Source organism: Nyctibius grandis, chromosome 12 (genome assembly GCF_013368605.1).
Source record: "Nyctibius grandis isolate bNycGra1 chromosome 12, bNycGra1.pri, whole genome shotgun sequence".
In the NCBI taxonomy this organism is placed as follows: domain Eukaryota; kingdom Metazoa; phylum Chordata; class Aves; order Nyctibiiformes; family Nyctibiidae; genus Nyctibius; species Nyctibius grandis.
Genome location: NC_090669.1, coordinates 23,329,054 through 23,351,691, shown reverse-complemented (window position 1 = coordinate 23,351,691; position 22,638 = coordinate 23,329,054). Strand labels below are relative to the sequence as shown.

Below are 22,638 nucleotides of genomic sequence, written 5' to 3'. Positions count from 1 at the left end.
CTGTGTAGCCTAATCTCTGTTTGGTCTCTGCATTTCCAGTTGAATCAGCTTTTAATAACCAAATATGTGATTTTTCCTTTTTCTTTTTTTTTTTTTAAAATCAATTTTTTGTTAATCTCTCATTTAGATGAGCAAACAGCCATGAAACTTCCTTGGCTCTCATGAATTTTGTGACTGTTTATCAATTCCCACAGCATATTTATCTTTATAATACTGTGGCAAGTTTCCTGAAATCCAAGGGACAAACCTTGTCTGTTACAGGTCAGGTCACTTGGGCACTCTGAAAATGCACATATTCACAGTGAAATCTGCCCTGTGGTGTGTTCAGGGATGCTGTGCCAAACTTACATACATCTGCATGAGTCTCTGATCAAACCCTGATGACGGTTGTGCCTCCAGCAATCTTCATTGCCCAGCATTCACCTGAAATGGAGCACAGCACCTGTTATCTCTTTGCATAATCAGAGCAGGAAAATCAGCTCAATTCCCCCCCTCAGCTAGGTTCTACAAAGCTGTGCAAACGTTATATTTAAGAGCCAGAAAGATGGCACAATCCACGCAGAGTGACTCAAAGCCCGTAACCAAGTAACTCAAAAATATACAGTAGCTATTTTACCTATCTGCCTGTACTTAGGATCAATTTTGATTTGATCTCAGAAATAAAAATCTGAAAGACATTAAAAGGCAATTTACACAGTCTAGGAAGAGATGCCTTGTTCTGGAGAAATCGCCTGCGTACAGGAGGTGGTTTGCAGGGTGCTCTTGCTGCCCGTGTGAGCTGGGCTTTGGAAAGGGGAGCACAGCACCTGGGGCCTCTCTGATCTCTGCACTTCTGAACGCGGAACAAGGCGGCTCACAGCGCGCAGGAATGTGGGGCGTTGCAGCAGGGACAGCGGTGCTCTGTCTAGGCTCCTGTAGAGCTCTCTCCTGCAGGCCCTGGGCCAGGCTGAGAACAGCTGCATTAATACACCTGCCTTAGCCAGCACTGTCTATCTATCTCCTACAATTGCAATTTCCCTCTGTCAAGCAAACTAGAGAACGTAAAACCCAAATGCTTTCATGACCATGGCATCTTGTGGGCCTCCCACAGCACCAGCGACTGCAAACGCAGCGCTGCCGCCTGGGACCAGCTCTGCCGGGCAGTGCAGACAGCTCTGCCCAGCCACAGGCACCGCGGCAGTGCAAGGGGAAGGGGTCCCGCACTGCGAGGGCCCCGCACGCCCAGCCTGGGCATGCTGAGACACGGAGCGCACTCAGGGCTCGTGGAGCGTTGGAAGCACGGGTGAGCTACAGGCCCAACAGCCACAGTGAAGGCCTCGCAAGCCCTGTTACGGGTGCTCAGAGGAATGCTCCACAAAGTGTGAGCTTTAGTGGCTCTGGGGCGCAGGCACAGTGAAGGGAAACACCTTGTCCGGCCTTGTGTTTTGCTTACATCCAGGTAAACGTTCGTGAGTGCATACCCGGTGTTTTGAGTCATGACTTCAGAGACTTGAGCTGTTGCGTGCTTTGTTGTGCCCGCTGCCCCCTTGGTGGCCTTGAAGCCACAGGGCCAGTGACCAGCCGATGGGGATGGGATGGAAAGGGGCATGGTGGCTTTGCAGGGCAAGGCAACACCATGAGCGTGCAGCGAGTGGGGTGTGCAGCACGAGGCACCTCCTTCTCAGAGCACAGACAGGACAGCTCGTCTCATGACTGAATCTGAGCCCCAGTGATGGAAACCCACCACCTGCCCAACCAATCTGCTCCAGCAACAACTGCTCGTCTCCTTACAAAGTGGTGGGGTCGGTGTGTGTGGGAGAAGTGTTGTCTTTTTGTGGGGGTGCCTAAATCACATCCCTTTTGCTTCAAGCTAAGCTCACTGCTTCCTGACCATGCCAACAGCAGATAGGGACAACAAAATATTCCCCTTCTCTTGACAGCGGCTTTTTACAAGTTTGCAACTTCTTAAGACACCTCCCTATTAACAAGCTTGCAAGTTGTTGACAGACACCTGTTCTGTCAAATTAGAGGACTGGGATTAATCTTTTCCTCATAGGTTCTATTTCTAGAGTTTTCTTTTGCTTTCCTCTGGATCTCCGCCAGCTGATCCACTTGCCTCTGGAAACACAGTGTGCAAGGCTGGAGGCCTAACCAGTGCTGAAGGGGCAGCAGAAGAGTTTCTTCATGTGTCCTACCTGTGACACTCCTGTTTATACACCCTAGCAATGTTAGTTTTTTTCGCAACAGGATGACATTGTGGACTTGAGTTCAGTTTGTCGTTCACAATAACCTCCAGTTCTTTTCTGCGGCACTGCTGCATCGTCATCGTTCTGCGCTCATTGTTCCCGTGATTATTTATTTATGTGGGACAGTCAATAAATCTGGCTGTGGTGTTCAGCAGTGGCTGTGCTGCAGCTCCCATCTGCCTCACACTGGAGAAATATGAGGCAGTTCATGACTTGCTCCTTCCACTTCACTCTCCAAGTTCCCAGGGAGGGCACTGAACCGGGTCAGAGCTCTGGGCCCATGGCAAGCCAGGCCAGGCCCTTCCCTCCCCTTAGTGCAGCAGTGACATCAGGAGCAGCCAGAAATAGAAGATCCAAAGCAAAAAAAAAAAATAAAAAAGGAAACCAAAGCAGAGGTGAAGATTAATATTGGTGTCCTCAGCTTCCTATGGCTCTCTTCTGCCGACTGCTGCTTGTTGCAGTGAGAATAGAACTCCGAAGACGACGCTGACCAAGCTCAGCTGTGGTACTTTAGGCAGGAGTGAAGTGACACAAAGCACTTTTTTAGCAATTCTCAATATAGCAACAGAAATGGAATAAGATTGACTCAGTTCTACAATATTTTGAAGTTTATACCTCACTTGTTAGCAGCAAACACTCTAGTAAAACACTGAACACATCACCAAATCAACAGAGCAGTGCTTCCCAGCTCTGTCTTTGAACAAGCAATTCCAGCACAAGTTCCAAAGAAAGCTTCAGTTCAGGCTGCTGGATGACCAGCAGCAACACGGCATAAGAAACACTTATTTCATCCCTTCTTGTGACTCATGATTATTCAGCTTAGTTGTTCGTGTCCCTCTCACGGCAGTTAAAAGCTCTGCTAAGCAAAACGGCACTGCCCATGATCCTAACGTTATACAAAGGGTTGCTAAAGCTTTCACGCTCATGCTGTGCATGGCAGCAAGGAGGTCTGGGTTCTGGCACGTGAACATGAGTGGTGCAACATACGCACACCGAAAGGTGTGTGCAACAGCCTCACTGCTGAGCATCGGCACTGTCTCCAGAGCCCTCGTCCTAAGCTCCCTATGGTCTCCACATTTCCTAACTTATCACCGTCACACAACTCCTGTCCCCTCTGTCTGAACTGGGGGTTGAACAAAGAGTTCTTTTGTTCTGCTTCTCTCTTATCCCCAAACTAAGTAAATTCGAAGATGAGTTTTCAGATCTCCTGTCCTTCGTGGAGCCAGGAGAAACGTTGAGGAGAGTGTTTTCCTACAGTGCTGAGGTGCAGAAGTACTACAGTTTATAGGCTTCTCACAGTATCAATCTATAGGGCTGTTGCTGTTGCTCCTGGAAGGACAGAAGGGTGAAGCAGTCTTACTGTTGCCACCAATCCTACCGATGGAGGAAATGTATTTCTGCGTCTTAGTGACAAATTTGGACCTCTCGAGGCACATATTCGAACACTGTGTCTGAGACCTCATGGTGTAACCCTGTTTCCGTAAAAGTCTCTGTTTTCCTAAATGCAACAAAAGTATTTCTTTGCAATGCTAAAGCTTTTCCAGGCAGCGTTTAATCAAACTCTTGGCTAAAAGCACTCACTCTGGCTGTAGAGTTTTCTATGCTTCCCTCCGTGTTTCCAAATTGTCCCGCAGTTTATTTTTCTCCTATGACACACAGCTGTTCCTGAATCAGCTCTGCCTTTACCAGCCCTGAGAAATGCTGACACTTGTGCATGGGTGAGATCTTGGGCACTTGCCTTCACTCCAGGAACCACCAATAAACAAAGGAGAAATTCATCACCTCTGCTGGAAGGTGATGGCTGTGCTCACCAACCTCCTGGGATGGGATGGCAGCCAATCCCACAGGGCAGCAGGACATTACTGTGCATGGAAGTGGGGGAGCCAGTAAAAAGGTCACATCATATTGTCTGAAGTGGCCTCCAGCAGACAGACAGAGAAGAGGTCTATTTGGTTCTGTATGGATAAATATAAGGTAATGCATCTAAATAAAATTACCTGAACGTGGCCTGCAGAGTGCTGAACTGGAACGTGGCAGTTGCACCACAGGACAGATCCCAAGGTGTTGATGTCCTCTGGAGACATGGGCTCCACATGCCGGGGCAGCCGGAGAAGCAACAAAATGCTCTGCATTTCCAGGAGAAGCACAGGACAAGGCAGAGGCAGTCATTGCTCTGTGATACTAAACCCTTGTGCACTTCTGTCTTGAGTGCGGCACGGAGGTCTAGTCACCACATCACAAGATGGATTTAGGGGAGTTAGGGAAGGTCCAGAGAGGGGCAGCTGAGACAACAAAGGGAACAGTGCCACTGCTGTGCGAGGAGAGACTAAAAAGGCTGGGACTTGGGTTTGAGAAGGGAACAGACGGGCAGGACTGAGGTTTGCACAGGCGTAAGGCGGCAGACAAGCCGAATGCAGAACGCTTTCACTAAGCCCCACACCACAGGGAAAAGCGGCACTTGTGAAAATTAGTCGGTGCTCAGTGTCCGATAGGCACAAACAAATATTTGTTACGTGGCGGGTGGGGAACTTCAGGGCCCGGTCGCCACATGGGGCTGCGGGGGCAGCGCCGGTGCGAGCGGGAAGGAGCGGGCGCGCTGCGGGGAGCAGCTCCGCCAGCGGGAGCCGAGGGAGCGGCCGGGCGCGCCCTCCAGCACCGCCCTCGGGCGGGGCAGGCCCGGCCGCAGCCGCTCGCCGCCCGCCGGAGGACCCCGGCAGCGCTGAGGCAGCCTCGGGCGGTGGGACCGAGGTCACCCCAGCCCGCAGCGCGACCTCACACCGCGCCGGCACTAGCCCCGAGGCGAGCGGCCCGCGGCCCGGCCCAGCCCTAAGCCCCAGCGCCGGGACATGGCGGAGCGGACGGGACGCACCGGGGCGGCCGGGAGGGGCCCGGGCGCGGGACGGGACGGGACGGGGCTGGGTTCGGCGGGGCAGGCCGGCGGCCGAGAGGGGTCCGGGCGGGGGACGGGCTGGGGCGGGCAGGCGGCCGTGAGGGGCCCGGGCCGGTCGCTGGTACCCTCGCCGCCGTGTCCCCGCAGCGCCGTGCCCGGAGCGGGGCCGGAGGGGCCGCCGCGGAGCCGCGCCGCCGCGCCGGGGCTGCTGGACTGCCGCCGCTGCCGGTACCTGCGCACAGGCAGAGGTGAGCGGGGCGGGCGGGGGGCTGCGGAGCCGCTTCCTCGGTCCCGCGGGAGCAGCCGCCCGTCCCGGCTGGCCCCCGGGCCCCCCCAACCCGTCCCGGCTGCTTCCCGGGCCCCCCCCCGCCCGTCCCGGGAGCGGCGCGTTCCCGGGCCCCGCCGCGCACCCACCTCCGCCCGTCGCCTTCCAGCCTGCTGCCAGATGGCCGGAGCGCTGCTCGCCGCGCTGATCCTCGTCTGCAGCTCCGTGTCCTGCGGCCCGGCGGGAGGCTACACGGGCCTGCCCGGCCTGGGGGGCATCTACTACTACCAGTACGGCGGGGCGTACAGCGGCTTCAGCGGAGCGGAGGGGGAGAAGGCCCAGCAGCTTGACCAGCGTTTCTACCTACTGAAGCTGCCGGTTGCAAGGGCAGCAGTGGCCGTGGGAGCGTGTCTCCTGGTCTTCTCTTGTGCTCTCATTGTGGTTGGGGCTCTGCGGGTCCCATGGCGTTTCCCAGCATGGCTGCTACTTGAGTGCGTCCTGGACGTAGTGGTTGCAGTTGGCATAGTGCCTGCTCTGTACTATTTCTTCCATTTTCTGCTGGGGGTTTATAATTCGCCAGTGTGCAAAGAGAGAGAGCAGCTTTATCAAAGCAAAGGCTATCGGGGCTTCAGCTGCAGCCTGCACGGGGCAGAGATTGCTGCTGGCCTCTCAGGCGCCATCGCTGCCATGGCACACCTGCTAGGCGCAGGGCTGGCTGTCAGGGGGTACAGGACAGTGCACAAACTGAAACAGAAGCCAGTACAGTTAGACGAGTTTTAGAATGATTCCTCTGCTCCAGTAACGGCCGTGATTTTTGCCAGCCTCCTTACCGACACGAAGCAGCGTGCTTTTCGTTGCTTCTGGGCAGCACATCCTTCGTGCTGCAGCAGAATACAGCTCTTAATAGGGCAGAGTCAAGCTCTTTCTAACTTGAATTTGCATTATTGCATTAGTGGGCACAAAGTCCGGTGGCTTGTCTTCATCTGGTGACTGTCTCTTAGAGAATGACTGTCCCTGTGTAGTGGAGTAGGAGGCTGCCTGCTTCACAGGTAGCTTTTCCATCCCACCTGCCGGGTGTCTGTTCTCCTCCAGTGAGGTCTTGCTACAAGTACGGCTACTCCATACTTCTGCTGATGAACAGCTTTCTGGAGCTGAAGATGTCTTCACACTGAGAACAGAGCTCTTAAAAATGAGTGATCAAGGCTTGTGGCTGTGGCAGCTAATTACTGCTTTCTTGCAGGTCTCTTGGAACTAACAGGGCAGTTTGAATGTGGCATTTATAGAGCCATCAGAGAATTCTGAAAGCAACTTGCAAAATGATGAATACACTCAGCATCATTTGTGACACAATGCCTTTTCAAACTCTCCTGGAGAGGGCACATTTTTGTATGAAATGGTCTTTTCTATAACTTGTATACAAGAGTTTTGCTTAAAAAGATGCCCTGAGTTGGGATAATCAGACAAAAGCTTTAGGAGCTCAAAGAGGTGGTTTAAGATAGAAGTATATTGTTTTCAAAATACATTTTTAATGTACAAGTTGGGGAAATGAGATGCTGCTCCTGTATTATTTATTAAAAAAAAGTGAAATTTAAATGTCTTGTAAAATTTTTTAAGAAAAGTAACAGGGAAAAGTAGCACTAGAATCACAAAATCATGCCTCAGAATGAAATGTCATTTCAGAGCAGTGCCCACTATGTCCACTGTCCATATGAAGACGGAACCACCACTGGTCTCACAGACCAGTTCTGCCCATATTAAAAAAACCCAAACACCAAACTAAACATACCAGAAACATGTTTTGTCCTGGATATATTTCCAGTTTCACTGGCACCAGTGACTAAATCATCACAATTACCAAAACCATGGTACACTGTTGGAACTGAGGTATAAAACAAATGCTAAATAGGAACACACCAGGTGCTCTGGGGTTTGGGTTCTCTTCCCTTTCAGCAGCTAGATGCATTGAGTGTGTCAATGCAGCGATTTACTGGACAGTCCACCGTGGTCCTATTTCTTTTAATGACTTTGTATTTCCTGCTTGCTGCAGCTACTTCTAGAGAGCTGTACAGTGCTACTTACGGCAAGTTCACTGGGCAGATTCCTCTGGCAGGAGCCAGAAAGCTGCCTAATAATTGGTGCTATGAATTCCACCCTCACAGCGTTCTGCAAGTAGCTTTTGTCTGGAAGGCTGACGAGTGGAACAGCACACAGAGCTCAATGAAGGAGACCTTACAGCACAGCTACTGCCAGCCACAGCTGTGTTTGACTGGGATATTGCACAAGTTCCCTCCAGCACAGTAACGGAATCAGAATATATAGTTAGATGAAAGTAAAAATCTTTATTGCTAAGTCAGCTGAAAAGTTGATGCAAAAATATTCTTCCTTCCTGGACTGCTCTATACATCTGAATAAAGAATCAATGGAATAGTGTTTTCCAGCAATCTTACGTTATTTGCCTCTCCAAAGCAATACAAACATAGGCCACAGTGCTGAAGGTGCATTCATTGGACAGCTTACTCCCAGACACAATAAAAACAGGGATTATTATAGGTGCATGCTAGAGTGGGATACAGAAAATATTCTCCTTTTTAAACAAAAAAACATGAAAAATGATTATTTAATGAACAGCTGGTGCGCTGCAATATTTCTTTAACATGCACTGGGTCATATGAGTAAAGTTAAAAAAAGGTACCATTTTAAAATGTAAAAAAAGAGGAAAAAATACACTTGAGTCTTCAGATAGCAAAGGAACAGCAGACTGCACAAAACCAAAGAGGTGAACCTACTGCCTGAAGGCCTTTGGCAAGTGACATGAAAGCCATCGCCCTCTGGAAGGAGTGCAGGAACTCCTGGAGTCCAAGGGCCTCAGGAGCGGCTGAACGTCCCGTCTACCAGGAGGAGGATTCCAGGCCTCACAGCAGCCCACCCCCAAGAAGGGGAAATACTTGCTCCTTCTTGGAACAGCATTGTACTCTCCCATCCCGTTGAGGCTTCCAATCAGGTCCCAGCAGTCATGGCACTGCCTCCACCAGGCCTCTTCCCGGTGCTGGCAGCAACTCGCAGGCTATCCCTTACCCTTAATACTTGGGCCCCAACTACTCATCACTGAATATACCTTTATGGGCTCCTTCTGCGGAAGCCTTTCTGGACAGGTCAGTGCAGACAGGCTCACCTGTTCTCGGTGAGCACGCTCACCATCGGAGCGAGAATTACTGAAGAGGTGGACAAACCAACTCACCAGCCTAACTTGATGGTGGCCGCATAGAGAGGGCAGGTCTGTCATTGCTCAGCAGGGACAAGAGAGCCCGATGACCCCAAGCCGAGAACCACACTCTAATAGCAAGTCTGTTAACAAACGGGACATTCTTAGTGATGTGGCTCTGTGGACACGACCTATCTGTGCAAGAACTGCATACAAAAATCAGGGAAGAGATTGGAGAACAGGAAGAGAACTGGGAAAACACTTTCTATCCCCTGCTCCGAGTCCTTCACTAGACTTACCCCTTCATAGTGCTCCTAGGGGGCCTGAAATCTAAGGTGGTGTTAATAAGTAAGGTGAGGAAGACAAAGGAGAAGCCTGCTGCCTCTAGAGAGGCAAGAAAACAAAAGGTGGTGGTGGGGGGAAGCAGAGAAAGCCGTGGACTCTACCTAGTGTAAGCAAACGTGTCATGTTCTGCCATGACAATTCACACCCATAGACAATACGAGCTGGCTGTATTAAACTCCCCTTCTGCTTCAAAACCAGAAATGGCACTGGAGAAAAACGCTAAGTAGGAATTCCTTGTATTCTGTTCTGCCACTACTGTGAAGACGAGCAGCTCAGAAATCTGCATACTCCATTGCAGAGCTTTATTTTACTTAGTCCTTCCCCACTGAGCTAGGAAGAGCCATTCATGACTCTCTCCCTGTGGCAATGCCACCTCTCTGTGCAATGCCACCGCTTCAGACTGGCAAGGACACACTGGATTTTCCACATCAGTGCAAGAAATAATAGAGACCTGATCTGCATTAACACCTGCCACTCTCCTAGTGCAAGGTTTGCCACAGTCTTACTCAGAAAGAAGAGTTGTATTTCTGCATCAGTCCCATACTGACCAGAGGCTGCTCTGCAGCCCTGCCAGGTATCAGAAAGTGTCAGTCTGGGCAGAGATATTTGGTAAAACTACCACCCATGACAGAATTAAAAGTTACAGTCAAATACATTGGGATGAGCCTTTTCTGCACAGTCATATGAAGAGAACACCAAAGAGGTTTGGGGTTTAGCTTTTGAATCTCTTCTGCTGTTGTTTCTCTGCCTAAGGGCTTCAAATGCTGCTGTTTCTGTGATTCTAAGAATTAGCTTTTCTCTCAATTTCCAAATGAAACAGGCATTTAAACAGCCAAAATTTGTGAGAGTTTAGACTTTGGACAAAGCCGGGCTGTTTCATGATTACATCGTAACTAGCACAAGGTATATCCTAAAATGTTGCGCTCTCATGCATGGTAAAAATACATTTTTTTTCCTAGTGAGAAGAAATTCAAAGGTGCTTTGAAATCTCAGTAAAACTCGGTTAATTTTGTTAAAAGATCTATATTGACAGAATCCCACAAGTAGTCTGCACAGTATTTCCTTCTGAGCAAGGCCTGAATTTGATCCAAAAATATACAACTCAAGCCCCTCAGAGCTATTGAAAGAAACTTTCAAGTTTTCTTTGTGATTATAATTCATAAAGAAGAAAAGGCACTGGCCCACACTACAGCCAGGATTATTGCACCACTGACATGACTGGGGCAGCTGCTGTCCAGCTCTCTGCCAGCCGAGGAAGACAGATCTGCACGCCACAGGGGCAGTGGTCTTTTCACAACCCTTACACGAGATGACAACACAGGCAGCCACCTTACACCCTGCACCAAAAATCCTAATGGAAACACAATGCATCTGCCAAGCGCAGACTGGCCAGTTCACCGTTAGTGGGACTGTTTTAAACATCTTTTCCAGTGCTGATAAAGATGTTATTAACGTGTAAAGTTCTGTTTTTCCTTGTGCATTGAAAGCTAAGCACAAACAAGTATGCCTTCACCTTGTTTGTGGCCAAATTGGGCACGTACCATGAAATGCAGGTTGCTGTGGATTCCTGTTTTCAGAGGCAAGCAAAGATGCTGCAAGCTGACAGTGCAGAGGTTTATGTTGGTGGAACAGAGCACTGAACGCTTCCCCAGCACAGGAAGGGCAGCCCCACTGCTCACTAGCCTTAGGGCAGCACGCCACTGCTTACACCTTGGCTTCATTCTAGACCGAGTACCTCCCCGAAACAAGCGTGAGCTCTGGGTTTCATCCCATGTCTCTGGACACAGGAAGCCTCTACTGTGAAGCATCCATGACAGAGGTGGCCAAGTTGCTGCTGAGCTGGGTCTCTGCTCTGCAGCTAGAAGGAGTTGCTCTACACATTACCTTATCAACGAGTCCAGACCTGATCTTTCCTATGCTCCATGTAAAATGCACCAGTAGGCACCTGCGTACCACTCAGCTGCTATTTTCTCATGCTGCATAGGCTGATCCCATCAAAACCCTCACTCTACCCTGCACCAGTGCTCATCAGAACACTGGTACCCTGAGTTGTCCACTGCCCTGACAATATTCACTGGGAAAAGCCCCCACCACACCTGCTGTGGAGTGCTCTCTCCCCTAACCCTAAATAATAAAGTGCTGGGCTGAAGGGGAGCAGAACATCTTAAGTGCATTCAATAAAAGTGCTTGCAATTAATGTAGGAAACCATTCTTGGGTCAGCTTCATTGCAACTGGCTGTATTCTTTCAAGGAATAACAAAGTCAGGTGCTGGGGGGTAGGAGGGAGGGGGGCTGCATCAGAAATATTCACAGGACTCCAAACACTGAACATTGCCCCCTCAGCAGCCTCCTCACCCCCCCACACACACCCGCCAGCCCCTTTCCTGCAGAGCTGGCAGAACCTCAGGGTTCAAGGAGTCACAGGCAGGTGTTGGAACACCTGCCTTCCTCCTAGTGCTTGCACAATTTCCAGACAGTCCCTAACACAGAGCTCAGCTGCTGGGCTGAATGCTCATAGAGCAACTGAGACTCTACAGTGAAAAGTGGACAGCCCAGACCTTAGCACTCCCAATTCTTCCTTGACTCCAGTCAGGAAGCAGCAGATGCCTGTACTCCTTGCAGATCCCAGCTCCCCCTGGAGGGCAAGACAGCCCTTATGGGACGGAGCTTCCTGGGACAGACAATGTGGGAGTGGTACTTGTAAGGTTACAAAGCTGTGTCAAACTCCTCTGGCAGAGCCGCTGCATGTTCCTCTTTTTTTTCCTGATCTGCTCCATTCTCCTGGTGCTGCTTCATTTGTTCCTTCACTTCCTCCTCGAGATCAGGTGGCACCACAAATTGATCCTCTGGCTCCATCTGGGATGGAGCAGCAAAATAGCCTGTCTTCTTCTTGGGTGCCTCTGTGGCTACTTCGATGAGGTTGAGGCTCTCCTCCAAGGGCACTATGGAACCATTGGAAAGCTTCTTTCCGTAGAGACAGCACGTGGAAAGAGATTTTTGCAGTTCACACTTTTCCTTGACCCCCCTCTGCACAGTGTTGCTGTTTACACTGTTCTGTCTCCGAATGATGAGGACAAGCCCAGAGTCATCCTCTGGCCCTGGCGCAGAGGAGCTGTACTCTGCAGCAGGAGGTTCAAACTCCAGGCCCTTTCCTTTACAGCAGTGGATGTCCACCTCTACCTCCACTTTACTGCCATTTGTCATCACACCTTCCACAGGCTGCTCATCATCGCTGTCCAGACCATTGTCAGACTGGTTGCTAGAGAAGGTGGCACTGGAAGGTTGCCGCTGAAAGATGCTTGAGGGGGGCACAGGATGTAGGCTGCAACGTCGCTCTTGTCGTAGTAGCAGACTGCCGTCAAGACCAACAGCACTGTGTTCATCTGAAGCAGTAGAGCCCACCTCACTGCTAACCTCAGAAGCAGACAGTTCACTGCTGAACTCCGACGCAATCCCACTGCTCGACGAAGGTGTTGCTGACTTGGTGGTGGTGGAACTAAATCCCCCAGGACCTGGCAGAGTGAGGCCATGCATCTCACATGTGCAGCTGTCCTCGCTGATGTTCAGACACACCACCATTGCACCTACATTGTCTTGGCAACCATAGCTTTGGGCTAAAGTGCAAAGTTTCTTTGCAGCAGCTAGCGGGTCATGGAGGTGGCGCACCGCTGAAACGGCCTCTGTGTAAGAAAGGTGTTCCCAGAGAGCTTTGTTCCCTAGAAGCAGCAGCTCATCTTGTACAGTCAGTGGAATGGAACTGACATGGGGTTTGGGCAGGATCCAAGGATGCAAGTAGGTGCAGCCCAGCATCCGAGTACAGCAGGTCACACCATTGACCTTATTGTCCTGCAGACAAGAGAAACAAGGCAGTAGCGTTAGATCTGCGATTAGATCATTTGGAGAGCAGTCTTTGCCCTGCCTGCGTACTGGTTTGGAGCCTTGAGAAGTGCCAGTGCACAGCTACAGCACAGCAGAAAGGGATCTAGGTCCAGGTACCACAGCACCGGCATTCACCGCACCTGATCATCAGGTACCAATCGCTCATCACCCGTGATGGCAGTAACACACTTTTATCCCACAAGACTTTTTGTCACGTTCTGAAGAATTGTAACAAACTATTCTGAAATGTGCAGCTAGACTACCTGCAGCACGTGGATCAGAGCGCCTCACTCGTGAGTCTCACACGAAACATTTTTTCAGTATGAGCAAGATAGCGACTTTTTACTTTCTCATTGCAAGGCAGATTAACCGGATATTAAATAATTTCTGTGTATTTTCTGAACTTTGTTCCTCTTTATTAGCACATAACTGCACTCTGAAGTGTGGACACTACATCCTGAGGAAGAAAAGAACAAGTAGGTATCTCACACTACTGCTGCAGCCTGGAGGTATTACCTCCTTGCTGCCAGGTATTCCCCTGGCCAGCCTGGCACTAGTCTCCTGGATAGAAAATGGCCCACAGCGCTCAGTCCCTTTTCCAAGTCAGTGCCTACAGAGTACGCAGCTTTCCCAGTGTTTTGAATTTAATTTCAGTGTTCTTAATTTCTGTATCCCATTCAAAGTACTGAAAGCCAGCAGAGGTCACATGCAGAGAACTCTCCTTAGACAACGATTTAACTTCTATTTTTCAGAATCCATTCATCAGCCAGTTTTTAAACCATTTAACATTCAACATTGATTCCACAGTTATTTTTAGTCAGAGTGCTATGGAATATAGCACCCTGCAGAGCTACAACACATTAACAGATTACCCCTGACAGAAACATTTTTATCAAACAACCTGACAGTTTTTAAAAGACCCACTGAGCATAAAACTAATATGACTGGCTCCGATTTCTCAGATCTTCACTGACGATGTATTTTCCAGTTCTTTGGAATTCCCCTGTAATTTCCAAGTTTTTAAAAAGTTAACCTTTGGAGAATTCTCCAGAAATCATTTTAATACTTTCGCATAAAACCAATGAACATTACTGTCTTTTTTGTGTTAGCATTTTTACCTGTAATATACTTTATATCCATGTTCTGCATGTCTAAAGGGCCACTAAGCCTGCACCTTCACTGACAAAAACATGGAAGAAATCCAGAGAGGTAACGAGTCACGCTTTTCAAGAAATACCAAAGGTATTTTTTGTGGGTTTTGAGACAAGATGGCATCCCAGGTGCTGCTCTGTTCTTCAGTGGCTCCTCTCCACACTCACCCAAGTCATGCACAGTATTATGGACCTCCCCTCCTTTAGCTCCACACCTATTTTCTTTCCTCCCTCTCTCTCCAAGCCACCCTTGGCATCCTGAACCTGTAGCTCTCAGGCCATAGCGGATGTTTTAGAAACATGTCGTTCTGAACAGCTAATCAGCAAGAGAAGGAGAGCAGGAAGCAACAGACAAGTCACTTGAACACCTTCCTGCCATCCTCTCCCCCGCAGTATTGTGCGGGCAGCACAGCTCACATATTTGTACCAAACTTTCACAGGAGGGTGGAAGCTGAAGTGAAGAGGGTCCAAACCAACCTCTGTTATAATGGCTTTTTGCTCCTTGACTCTCTTGGCTTCTTCTGAACATTGTTCAAGGCTGAAGACTTTGGAGAGAGGCAGTGGTTTTCCACTTCGGCACAGAACGGCTTGGCACGTCCCCACATTGGCCACCGTCAGAGAAAAGTTGCTGGCTGGGTCAGCCACGTCATGACGAATATAGCAAAGGACAGCGGAGGAACCCAGCTTCTGCCCAGCCATGCCCAGCTTCCTGTTGGAGGAGAAGGTGTAGGAAGGCTCCAGACTCCAGTGACAGGCATTCTGGAGGGCTGCCTCACCCCACCTAACACATTAAGTGATATACCTATGCAGGTCGCACCAGGACCAGCTTGCTCACTGTCCTACCTGTGGGAGACCAAGAAGGTGTTGGACATGAACATGGTGTCTGACTGCTGTACCTCCTCCAGGAGCACATCGGCCATGGTGCACTGCAGCAAGCGTGGCAGCTCCTCATTCTTGTCACCATCAAACATGCCATACACAGCCTCCACGCCCTCTGCAAAGCTCCCCAGTGCCAAGGATGACACACACAGCCTGTCAGAAAAGCATACAAGCAAGTCAGTATGTCTCAAAAGATTATATGGTCCCCAAAACCACAGCCATCAGGCACCTTGACACGAGTGCTGTTCTCACAGGGCAGCAAAACCACTGCCCCCACATTCAGTGCCCCATGACATGCACAGCTGCAGTTTGTTATTGTAACTCCCGAACCCTCCCTGACCACGCTCAGGAGAGGGCAATGGGCATAGCTGGCAAGAGAAAGAAACAGCATCTCTGCTAGGGTGGGAAGCGAAGTCCAAGCATCCCAGGATAAGCGTGAAAACTGAGGGACAGGACAATGCGGAGGCTCAAGTTACCAAGACTTAGCAAGAGATCTGGAGAGACAGAGGGACGGACGAGCTCCTGAGCAAAACAAGTCTGCTTGAGTGCTCAGCCACACACTCCACCCAGCACCCTGAGTGGACAAAGGGCCAGCATCCAGCAGACCACAATACTCACTTATTTCTTTGGCCTGCCATCTCAGCTACTCCATGACTCCAGAAGGTAGAAGTGAGTGCTGAGTCTGCCGTGAGGGAGGGCTTAGCATCAATCTTCAGTGTGGTAATGTGACTACAGAGAGAGAACAGAAGTCATTCTCTCCTAGACCCTGCTGAACAGCTTGTGGCCAAAGGACCTTGTCCAGTCTAGAGTTTTAGACAGCAGCCTGTGGAAAGAACTGCACCAAGGAGAGGAGTTTAAGGTCCTGGCCTTCTGGAGGTGTCTGGCTGCTTATGCCAGAGACAGCTGGGAGAACCTCAGACCACCTGAGAAATTGTTTGCTTGCTCTGATGATTTGGACCCAGACTCTTCCCTTCCTACAAGACAGAAAGCTTCAGCTGCCTCAGGCAGGGAACATTATAACATCACGTAGTGCTGTGATACACACTTTTACTATCCCATTTCCCCTCCTGGGAAGGGTTACCCTTCCCTGTGCAGGTCACTACTGGGTTGGTATCTCCACAGCTCACCTGAAGACGTCCAGTGTCTTGTGTTCTAGCACCAGGTTTGTGTTTCCGCTCAGGTCCAACTCTTGCAAGGCACCTGGCAGTGCCTCAGGGATTAGGATTTCAGTTAACTCATTGCAGCTCAAGTCCACAAACTGCAGCATCAAAAAAAGCACAATGATGAAGAAAATATTCTCTGTTCTCTCATATGATCAATTCCTCCAGTGCTCCTTCCAAACATCATATGACCCCACTACTGATTGCATCCCACAAGCAGGTCATGAAAATGGGCCTGACCTATCAGTAGAAGAATGATTAACAAGCAGCAAATAGTTATAACCTGCAATAGCCAGGACTCCAGTACTGAAAGAACAGGTCACGCTAACGATAACAGAAGGCCTGTATGTACAAACCCGCCTAGCTATGTAACACTCCTACTGTCTCAAGTGATAGTTCAGAAATACACCAACTCAGAGACAGGTGGTAAGGACGAATGAGAGATGAGCCCTCTTTGATCAACTCTGCAAGGCAACACATCTAGAACGCATACTCTGTGCCCTCTTCTCAGGCTGATCAAGCAAAATGCTGGGATCTCCAGTTCCTCTCGTGGCAGTTACTCTTCATTCTCCAACCCAAACTTTCCCCTGATACCTCTTCACCTTCTCCATAAGAATACCTGAATACGGGGCAAATGCAGGATCTCTGGGAAGATGCTGATTTCGTTAGAGTGTGCAATAAGTGTGTGAAGTAGCTTGCAGTTTGCCACTGTTGTTGGAATTGTTTTCAGTTTGTTGCCACTCAGATTCAGCTCTTCCAAGTGCTCCAGCTTACTGAGTTTGCTGAAAGAGAAACAGAAGAATACTGTATCTTATAGGCAAGAACCTGTCACCTCCTGAATCTGCTTCTGATGCAGCCCAGGATACGGTTGGCTCTGGGCTGCAAGCGCACATTGCCAGCTCATGTCCAGTTTTTCATGCACCAGTCTCCCCACGTCCTTCTCCGCAGGGCTGCTCTGAATCCATTCATTCCCCAGGCAGTGCTGATACTGGGAATGGCCCTGACCCAGGTGCAGGACCTTGCACTTGGCCTTGTTGAACCTCATGAGGTTTGCATGGACCCATTCCTCAAGCCTGTCAAGGTCCCTCTGGATGGCATTCCTTCCCTCTAGCCAATCAACTGCACCACAAAAAAATTTCTGATACTACGTAGTTTTCATATTAGAAAAGACAGCGTGATATACTGGTAAAAAGCAGCAGATAAATAATTCTCACTGAAAAATAAGATGTGGGTTTACACAACTGAGAGCAACTGGAATAACTTAGTAGGAACACATGGGAGTCTCCAGCCTCTTGATATTTTACACTGAGCATAGATTTATCTCTATTTCAACTCCAAATTGTAAGCCTGGTGCACAAATTAATGGACGAAATTATGTGACCTGCGTTGGGCAGGAGTTCAGACAAGTCTGACGAGGGTCTTCTGGCAAGACTGAGAAGTGAAAAACTGCAGCACAGCGAGCTGCATGCCAGCAGCACAGGTTGTGAAGAGATACAGCCCCCGTTCCCACACACACCCCCACCACCACGAGGAGGACAGGAACCACTGCCGCCAACAGCACCCTGTGCCAATCCCCCTTAACACGCTACTCCTCAGCGTGCATTTAGGAGCGGCAGACTCTTGTCATCAAGCCACAGGGAGAGCATCTTGCTTTGACACCGATTCAGGTACAATCGCAGTAAGGCAGGCAACATCCTCCTGCCGAGCACCATCTCGCCCACCAGCCTTACTTATTTACCTTGCGGGGAAAGTCTGCAGGTTGTTGTTTGCTAGATGCAGGATCCGTAGGCTCGGGTGTCCCACCAAGACAGGGATGCATTGATCCGTGAGGTTGTTATTGGTCAAGTAAAGCAGCTGCAGCATGCTCAGACTCTCCTCCCCTGTGCATGCAGAGGGCAAGGACTCCAGGCTGTTTGCAGATGCATTCAGGTACCTGAGGCTAAACCATAGCAAATGCAAAAATCAGACTTCCCATCAGCTAAACCACTCCATTACCAGCAGGAAAAGGAGCTATACAAATGGCAGTGTGGCCAGAGCAACAGCATTAGACAGCAGGCCAGATAACACAGTGTAACATCCCTACTCACACTAAGATTTATGAGTCTACTAATGACTTATTAGCTATACAGCACTGCAGATGCACACAGCATTTTACAATAAACAGTGAGTACTGTGGAGGGGGTGGGTAGTACTGGTGGAAGCAGATTACATAAATTCTTACTAAGCGTCTTTAAAAGAAAGGTTGATTCATGTCTGAACAGACAGTTATGAAGGGTTGTTCATTCGTAAGGGTCTCTCTCACTATTCTCCAATGACCTGATGTACTTTCTGCTGTTATATCTGAAAATCTGTTTGGCTTCTTTCCTTTGCACCTGAATTTATGCACTAATTTTAAAGACAAAGCTCTTCAGGCAGTAACACGATCTTAGGAACAGTTGCAACTGAAGCCAGTTCTTCGGTTGGCTGTTGGGTTAGGCAAGCCTCTGTTTTCCTGTAATTAAACAGTAACATGGACTGATTCCCTCAAATCACCTTGATGACTTCCCTCCTGGCACCTGAATGACCTCCTCAAAGCACATGTCTCATTATCTCTTATGCAGATAGCACCTTGCAAGGACAGTCACGCACATGCCACTATCAGCCTTTACAGCTCCAAAGGTTAACACAGACAAAAGACACTCGCTACTGGCACTCACTTCAGAGCCTTGACAAAGAGTGTCTCTGGGAGTTTAGTCAACAGGTTGTGCTGAAGGTCCAGCACCTCCAGCGGAATGTGTTCTAGAAGAGGTGGAAGGCTCTGCAGACGATTGTGCCCCACCATCAGCTTCCGAAGGCTCAAGCTGCTGAGGATCCTAGAAAGACAGAGGGTTTTCTCTGTCAGCTTGGTTCACTCCTCTTCACATCCACAGAGTGGGAAAAGGTAGTATTTAATACGTTATAATTTGACTGTACAGCAGAGAAAAATTAAAATACACTCATCCTTAAAATGTAAACAATGACAAAGCAGAAAAACAGTAAGGAAAGAAAAAGGTGAGGTGCCTCAGTCACTCTGAATGCTTGGACGTGTACCCACACTTCCCTCTATGCTCCTGCAGATACTAACTTGTGATACGAGTCTGTCTGTGTGCACATGCCTAGCGTTCTCTCAGGCAGACAAAAAAGGAAAAGTCACAAAGGATGGATTTAAATGCCTGTTTTCACTTGTAGGCGGAATGAAGTGCTTCCCCTGTGCCAACTTAAATTCAGAGCTTTAACAGGCTGCTTAGCGCTCCCGTATTACTTCTGAGGCTGTTGTCACATTCTCCAGAACTGAGTGCTTATTGAAGGAAAAGGCCTCTGTCCCCACAAACTGCAGGGAATTGCTTGCAAGAATTTTGAGAAAGGATATCTGAACACACCTGGACATAGCCTAGAACCACCCTGGCATTTGGGTAAGGTGACAGTTTGGGACTATATTCTGAGAGCCCTGTACAGAACCACTTTGACACATGAAATGCTAAAGCTGCATTACTGCACTGCTCCACGCAGGCCAATTAATTCAGTTTCTTTCTGTATGCTGAGGCTTCTCAAAGCTCATTATACTGGGGAAAAAAAAGCCATTCAAATGCAGATACCCCAATTTCCTTATTCAAGCTGACTCATCCAGAGCTGGCTTGGGTATCTCCACTCAACACTGTCACGCACCACTCTGATACAATTCTGTTTTCAGATAACTAAGCGTAAAAGACGACTTCACGGTGAACTATATCCCCTTATGTGACGTTCTTTAAGCTTTAGTCTGCTGGTTAACCTCATCAATGGCTGAAAGTCAATGCTGGCAAAGTTCTAACTTGGTAGGTCCACAAGACCTACCTACAGTGTTGATGACAAACACATACTGGAAGAGATCCCCAATGGATACAGTAAATTCCAGCATTCAGGAATCTTTAAAAATGCTTACATTCCTTTTTAGAATATGTATTTCTGTGTCTGAATTCTGCAGGTTCTTTTTGCATAACATACTTAAAATTTGGTCTTTTTCACACATTGGCATGGCTAGAATTCTTTTCTAAGTTCTCATTATCGCATCCTTCTTACATCCTTTTCTTGCTTTTGATTGGTATACAGTCTTCTCTGACAACCATTAGAATGTCACTGCTAAGATCACTTCCTATGCCTGCTGCTTTAACTGCTTCAGCCTGCTCCCTGCATTTCTTCACTGTAATTCACCCTTGCGTTCAATTTCAGCAGAGCTTACCCTAAACACTGTGTCTCATTCATCATAATCATACCCCCAAATACACTTGTCAGGCTAAGAACATTTCTGCTTTGCTTCCTCCCATGATATCCCTCGTACCTTGGAGAAAGTCATTATAAATATCTGCAAAATTATATTAGTTCTTGGCTCCCCTTTACCACATTTCTGCAGAAAACTGAAAGGGAAACAGGGAGAAAGGAGTTGGCTGATGATGTGTTGTGAAAGCTACCTTTGAGATCAGCTATATCATATCTCTGTGATATCTCCCTATGAAAGGTAACAGATGACATCTTTGCAGGGCAATGCAAGGCATATTAGGGCCTCACCTATGACCTCAGTAACACAAATAAATCATAGCAGTGTGTTCTACTTCAGGGGCAAACAGCTGCAGCAGAAGCCAGAAGCACAGGATGAAATTACCTAGCCCCTGTTATTCAAGATGCTGATTTGGAAGTCAGTTCTTTTCCAAATACTCTGTGAATACAGAGTATTTTTGATGCTGCACAGAGAAAGTTAAGTGGATTATATCTCTGCACAATAAGGAATAAAGCAACTGGAACAGCGCTGTTTGTCTCTCCCCAGTCAGCTCACCATAGAAGAAAGCTCAGCTCTGTATAAGAAGGTTTGCTGACCTCGATGGAAGCTCCACCAGGAGGTTGTAGCTCACATCCAAAACTTCCAGTTTCTTTGCTTCACAGGCCCAGTCTGGGACACACTGCAGTTGATTGCTGAGAAAAGCAAGGGGAAAAAGATAGACACCAGCACTCCACATGGAACACACCCTGTTTGAATGCTGCATGACAGTAGTGACAGCCCAACCAAAAAGGATAGGCAGAAAATGAACAGCAGCATCCAAGCTAGTCACGTGGCATTTATCTCATGGCTAGCTGCGGCATGCAAACCGAGCTGCTGCACGATCGGTAGGAAGTACTGATGCAAGGCTCTGGTGATCAGGCTTTTTGTTTACAGCACTGACATCAGCAGAACAGGCCACTCTACAGTACCCTGCTATCGTGCTTCAACCCAGAACTGAAGCAAAAGGTGATCAGGTCCTCTCTGGGCATCCTACCTTACAGGTCTCACAATGCTGCTCCAAGGGCAGACGCAGGCAACGAAGCCAACAGCAGAGATCACTGGCAGCTACTCTAAATGTTCATTCCACAGATTCCTACCATTCAGCCCAGTAAGCTGGGTGGTCCCAGCTTACCACCCAAGTGGTACCCGCTTGGCTTTTTTTTGCTGATTACAGCCTACAGCTGAAGGACAGCCAGTCACCTAGACAGCTCATACTGGTTCAGAGGGGCTTCTGGTCTGGGAAACTTTCACCATTCTTCAGTGCTGGGCTTTCCAGTTCTATTGTGAAGATGGAATGCCTTCCCTCAACTGCTCTCAACTCTTTCAAAAGCTTAAAAGCTCCAGAAAATTTCTGCAAAAAACAGCAAAGGTATCCAGATACTTGCTTTATATTCTGCGGTGTATAGTCACTTACTGAGAGAGTTCTAGACACGTCAGCTGGCCAGGAACCGGATAAATATTGACAGCTGTCAGACCTGATGAAGTAAAGCAAATAATGATGATTGCAGAGCTTCAGAGGGAAAACAGCACAGAGAAGCAGACAGACTAGCGAGCATGCGAGACTCATAGTCTTACTTTATGGATACTCGAGGTCTCTACTCTCCCTTCCCAAGACAGAGTTCGCACCTCTTACATCTGCCATGTGGCACTACAGCTTCTCACTATCCCGCTTCTCCATCTGCCACGTGAGGCACCAGAACAAGGGAGAACTGCACTGTTATTTGTGGACTCCCAAACAAATATCACTGGAAGACGAATTCCTTGGACAGTAACCCAACACCATCAACTCCCCATTACACAGCCTGCACACATATGTGCATGTGATCCATAGGAGCAGACCCCAGAAGACCCATCACATACGGTCTCACTACCGTAACATCAGTGTAAGGTTTTTTTTTTGTGGGGGTGAGGGCAAAGGGCTGTTTTTCTTTGTTTCCAGGGCTTGAAGGAAGAAGGCAGGTGAAGAAGGCAAAGAGACGTACAGTTGCTGTTGGCATAGAGGGCCCGAAGGGAGAAGCCACTCAGCGTCAACTCTTTCAGCTTATTCCTTTCGCAGTGCAGCTGCTCCAGGCTACCCAAGGAGCTCAGATCCAGATCTGTGATCTGATTGTCTCGTAAATCCATATAAGTCACAGATTTGTTCCCCTCCGGAGTGTCAGCTGCTGCTCTCTTCAGGTTGTTCAGCCTAAACACTCAGAGATAAGAGTTAAAAAGTCAGAAAATAGGACACTGAAGACTGGACATCAGTAAGAAGAGAGAAGAAAGAAGAGGAAAGGAAAAGTTCTGGTGAAGGCTAACGCCAAAGGTGAGCACAGTGAAATGTGTGAGGG

At 48.7% G+C, this 22,638-nt stretch overlaps 2 protein-coding genes across 4 annotated transcripts in view; one reads left to right on the top strand and one right to left on the bottom strand.

The window, feature by feature from the left end:
* Positions 1-5,071: 5,071 nt before the first annotated feature.
* Positions 5,072-6,926, top strand: MARVELD3 (MARVEL domain containing 3). The gene has a single exon (XM_068411618.1). It carries the CDS (start codon positions 5,072-5,074, stop codon positions 6,158-6,160), a length of 1,089 nt encoding a protein of 362 aa, XP_068267719.1. The 3' UTR covers positions 6,161-6,926.
* A 773-nt stretch (positions 6,927-7,699) lies between these two features.
* Positions 7,700-22,638, bottom strand: part of PHLPP2 (PH domain and leucine rich repeat protein phosphatase 2) — a 35,003-nt gene continuing 20,064 nt past the window's right edge. For 2 of the 3 annotated variants that reach the window (XM_068411119.1, XM_068411120.1), the window contains 11 exons: positions 22,291-22,493; positions 21,723-21,783; positions 20,866-20,961; positions 18,693-18,848; positions 17,735-17,935; positions 16,616-16,778; positions 15,964-16,094; positions 15,455-15,565; positions 14,801-14,989; positions 14,435-14,666; positions 7,700-12,773 (listed from right to left, as the gene is read on the bottom strand). In XM_068411119.1, coding sequence (XP_068267220.1) covers positions 11,634-12,773; positions 14,435-14,666; positions 14,801-14,989; positions 15,455-15,565; positions 15,964-16,094; positions 16,616-16,778; positions 17,735-17,935; positions 18,693-18,848; positions 20,866-20,961; positions 21,723-21,783; positions 22,291-22,493 — 2,683 coding nt within the window. In that variant the 3' untranslated portion in view covers positions 7,700-11,633. The remainder of the gene's footprint in view (positions 12,774-14,434; positions 14,667-14,800; positions 14,990-15,454; positions 15,566-15,963; positions 16,095-16,615; positions 16,779-17,734; positions 17,936-18,692; positions 18,849-20,865; positions 20,962-21,722; positions 21,784-22,290; positions 22,494-22,638) is intronic. The other variant, XM_068411121.1, reaches the window with a different exon arrangement.

What these genes read in the sequence shown, in the direction of transcription:
- MARVELD3 (XM_068411618.1), top strand. Translation starts at nt 5,072, where the DNA reads ATGGCGGAGCGGACGGGACGCACCGGGGCGGCCGGGAGGGGCCCGGGC.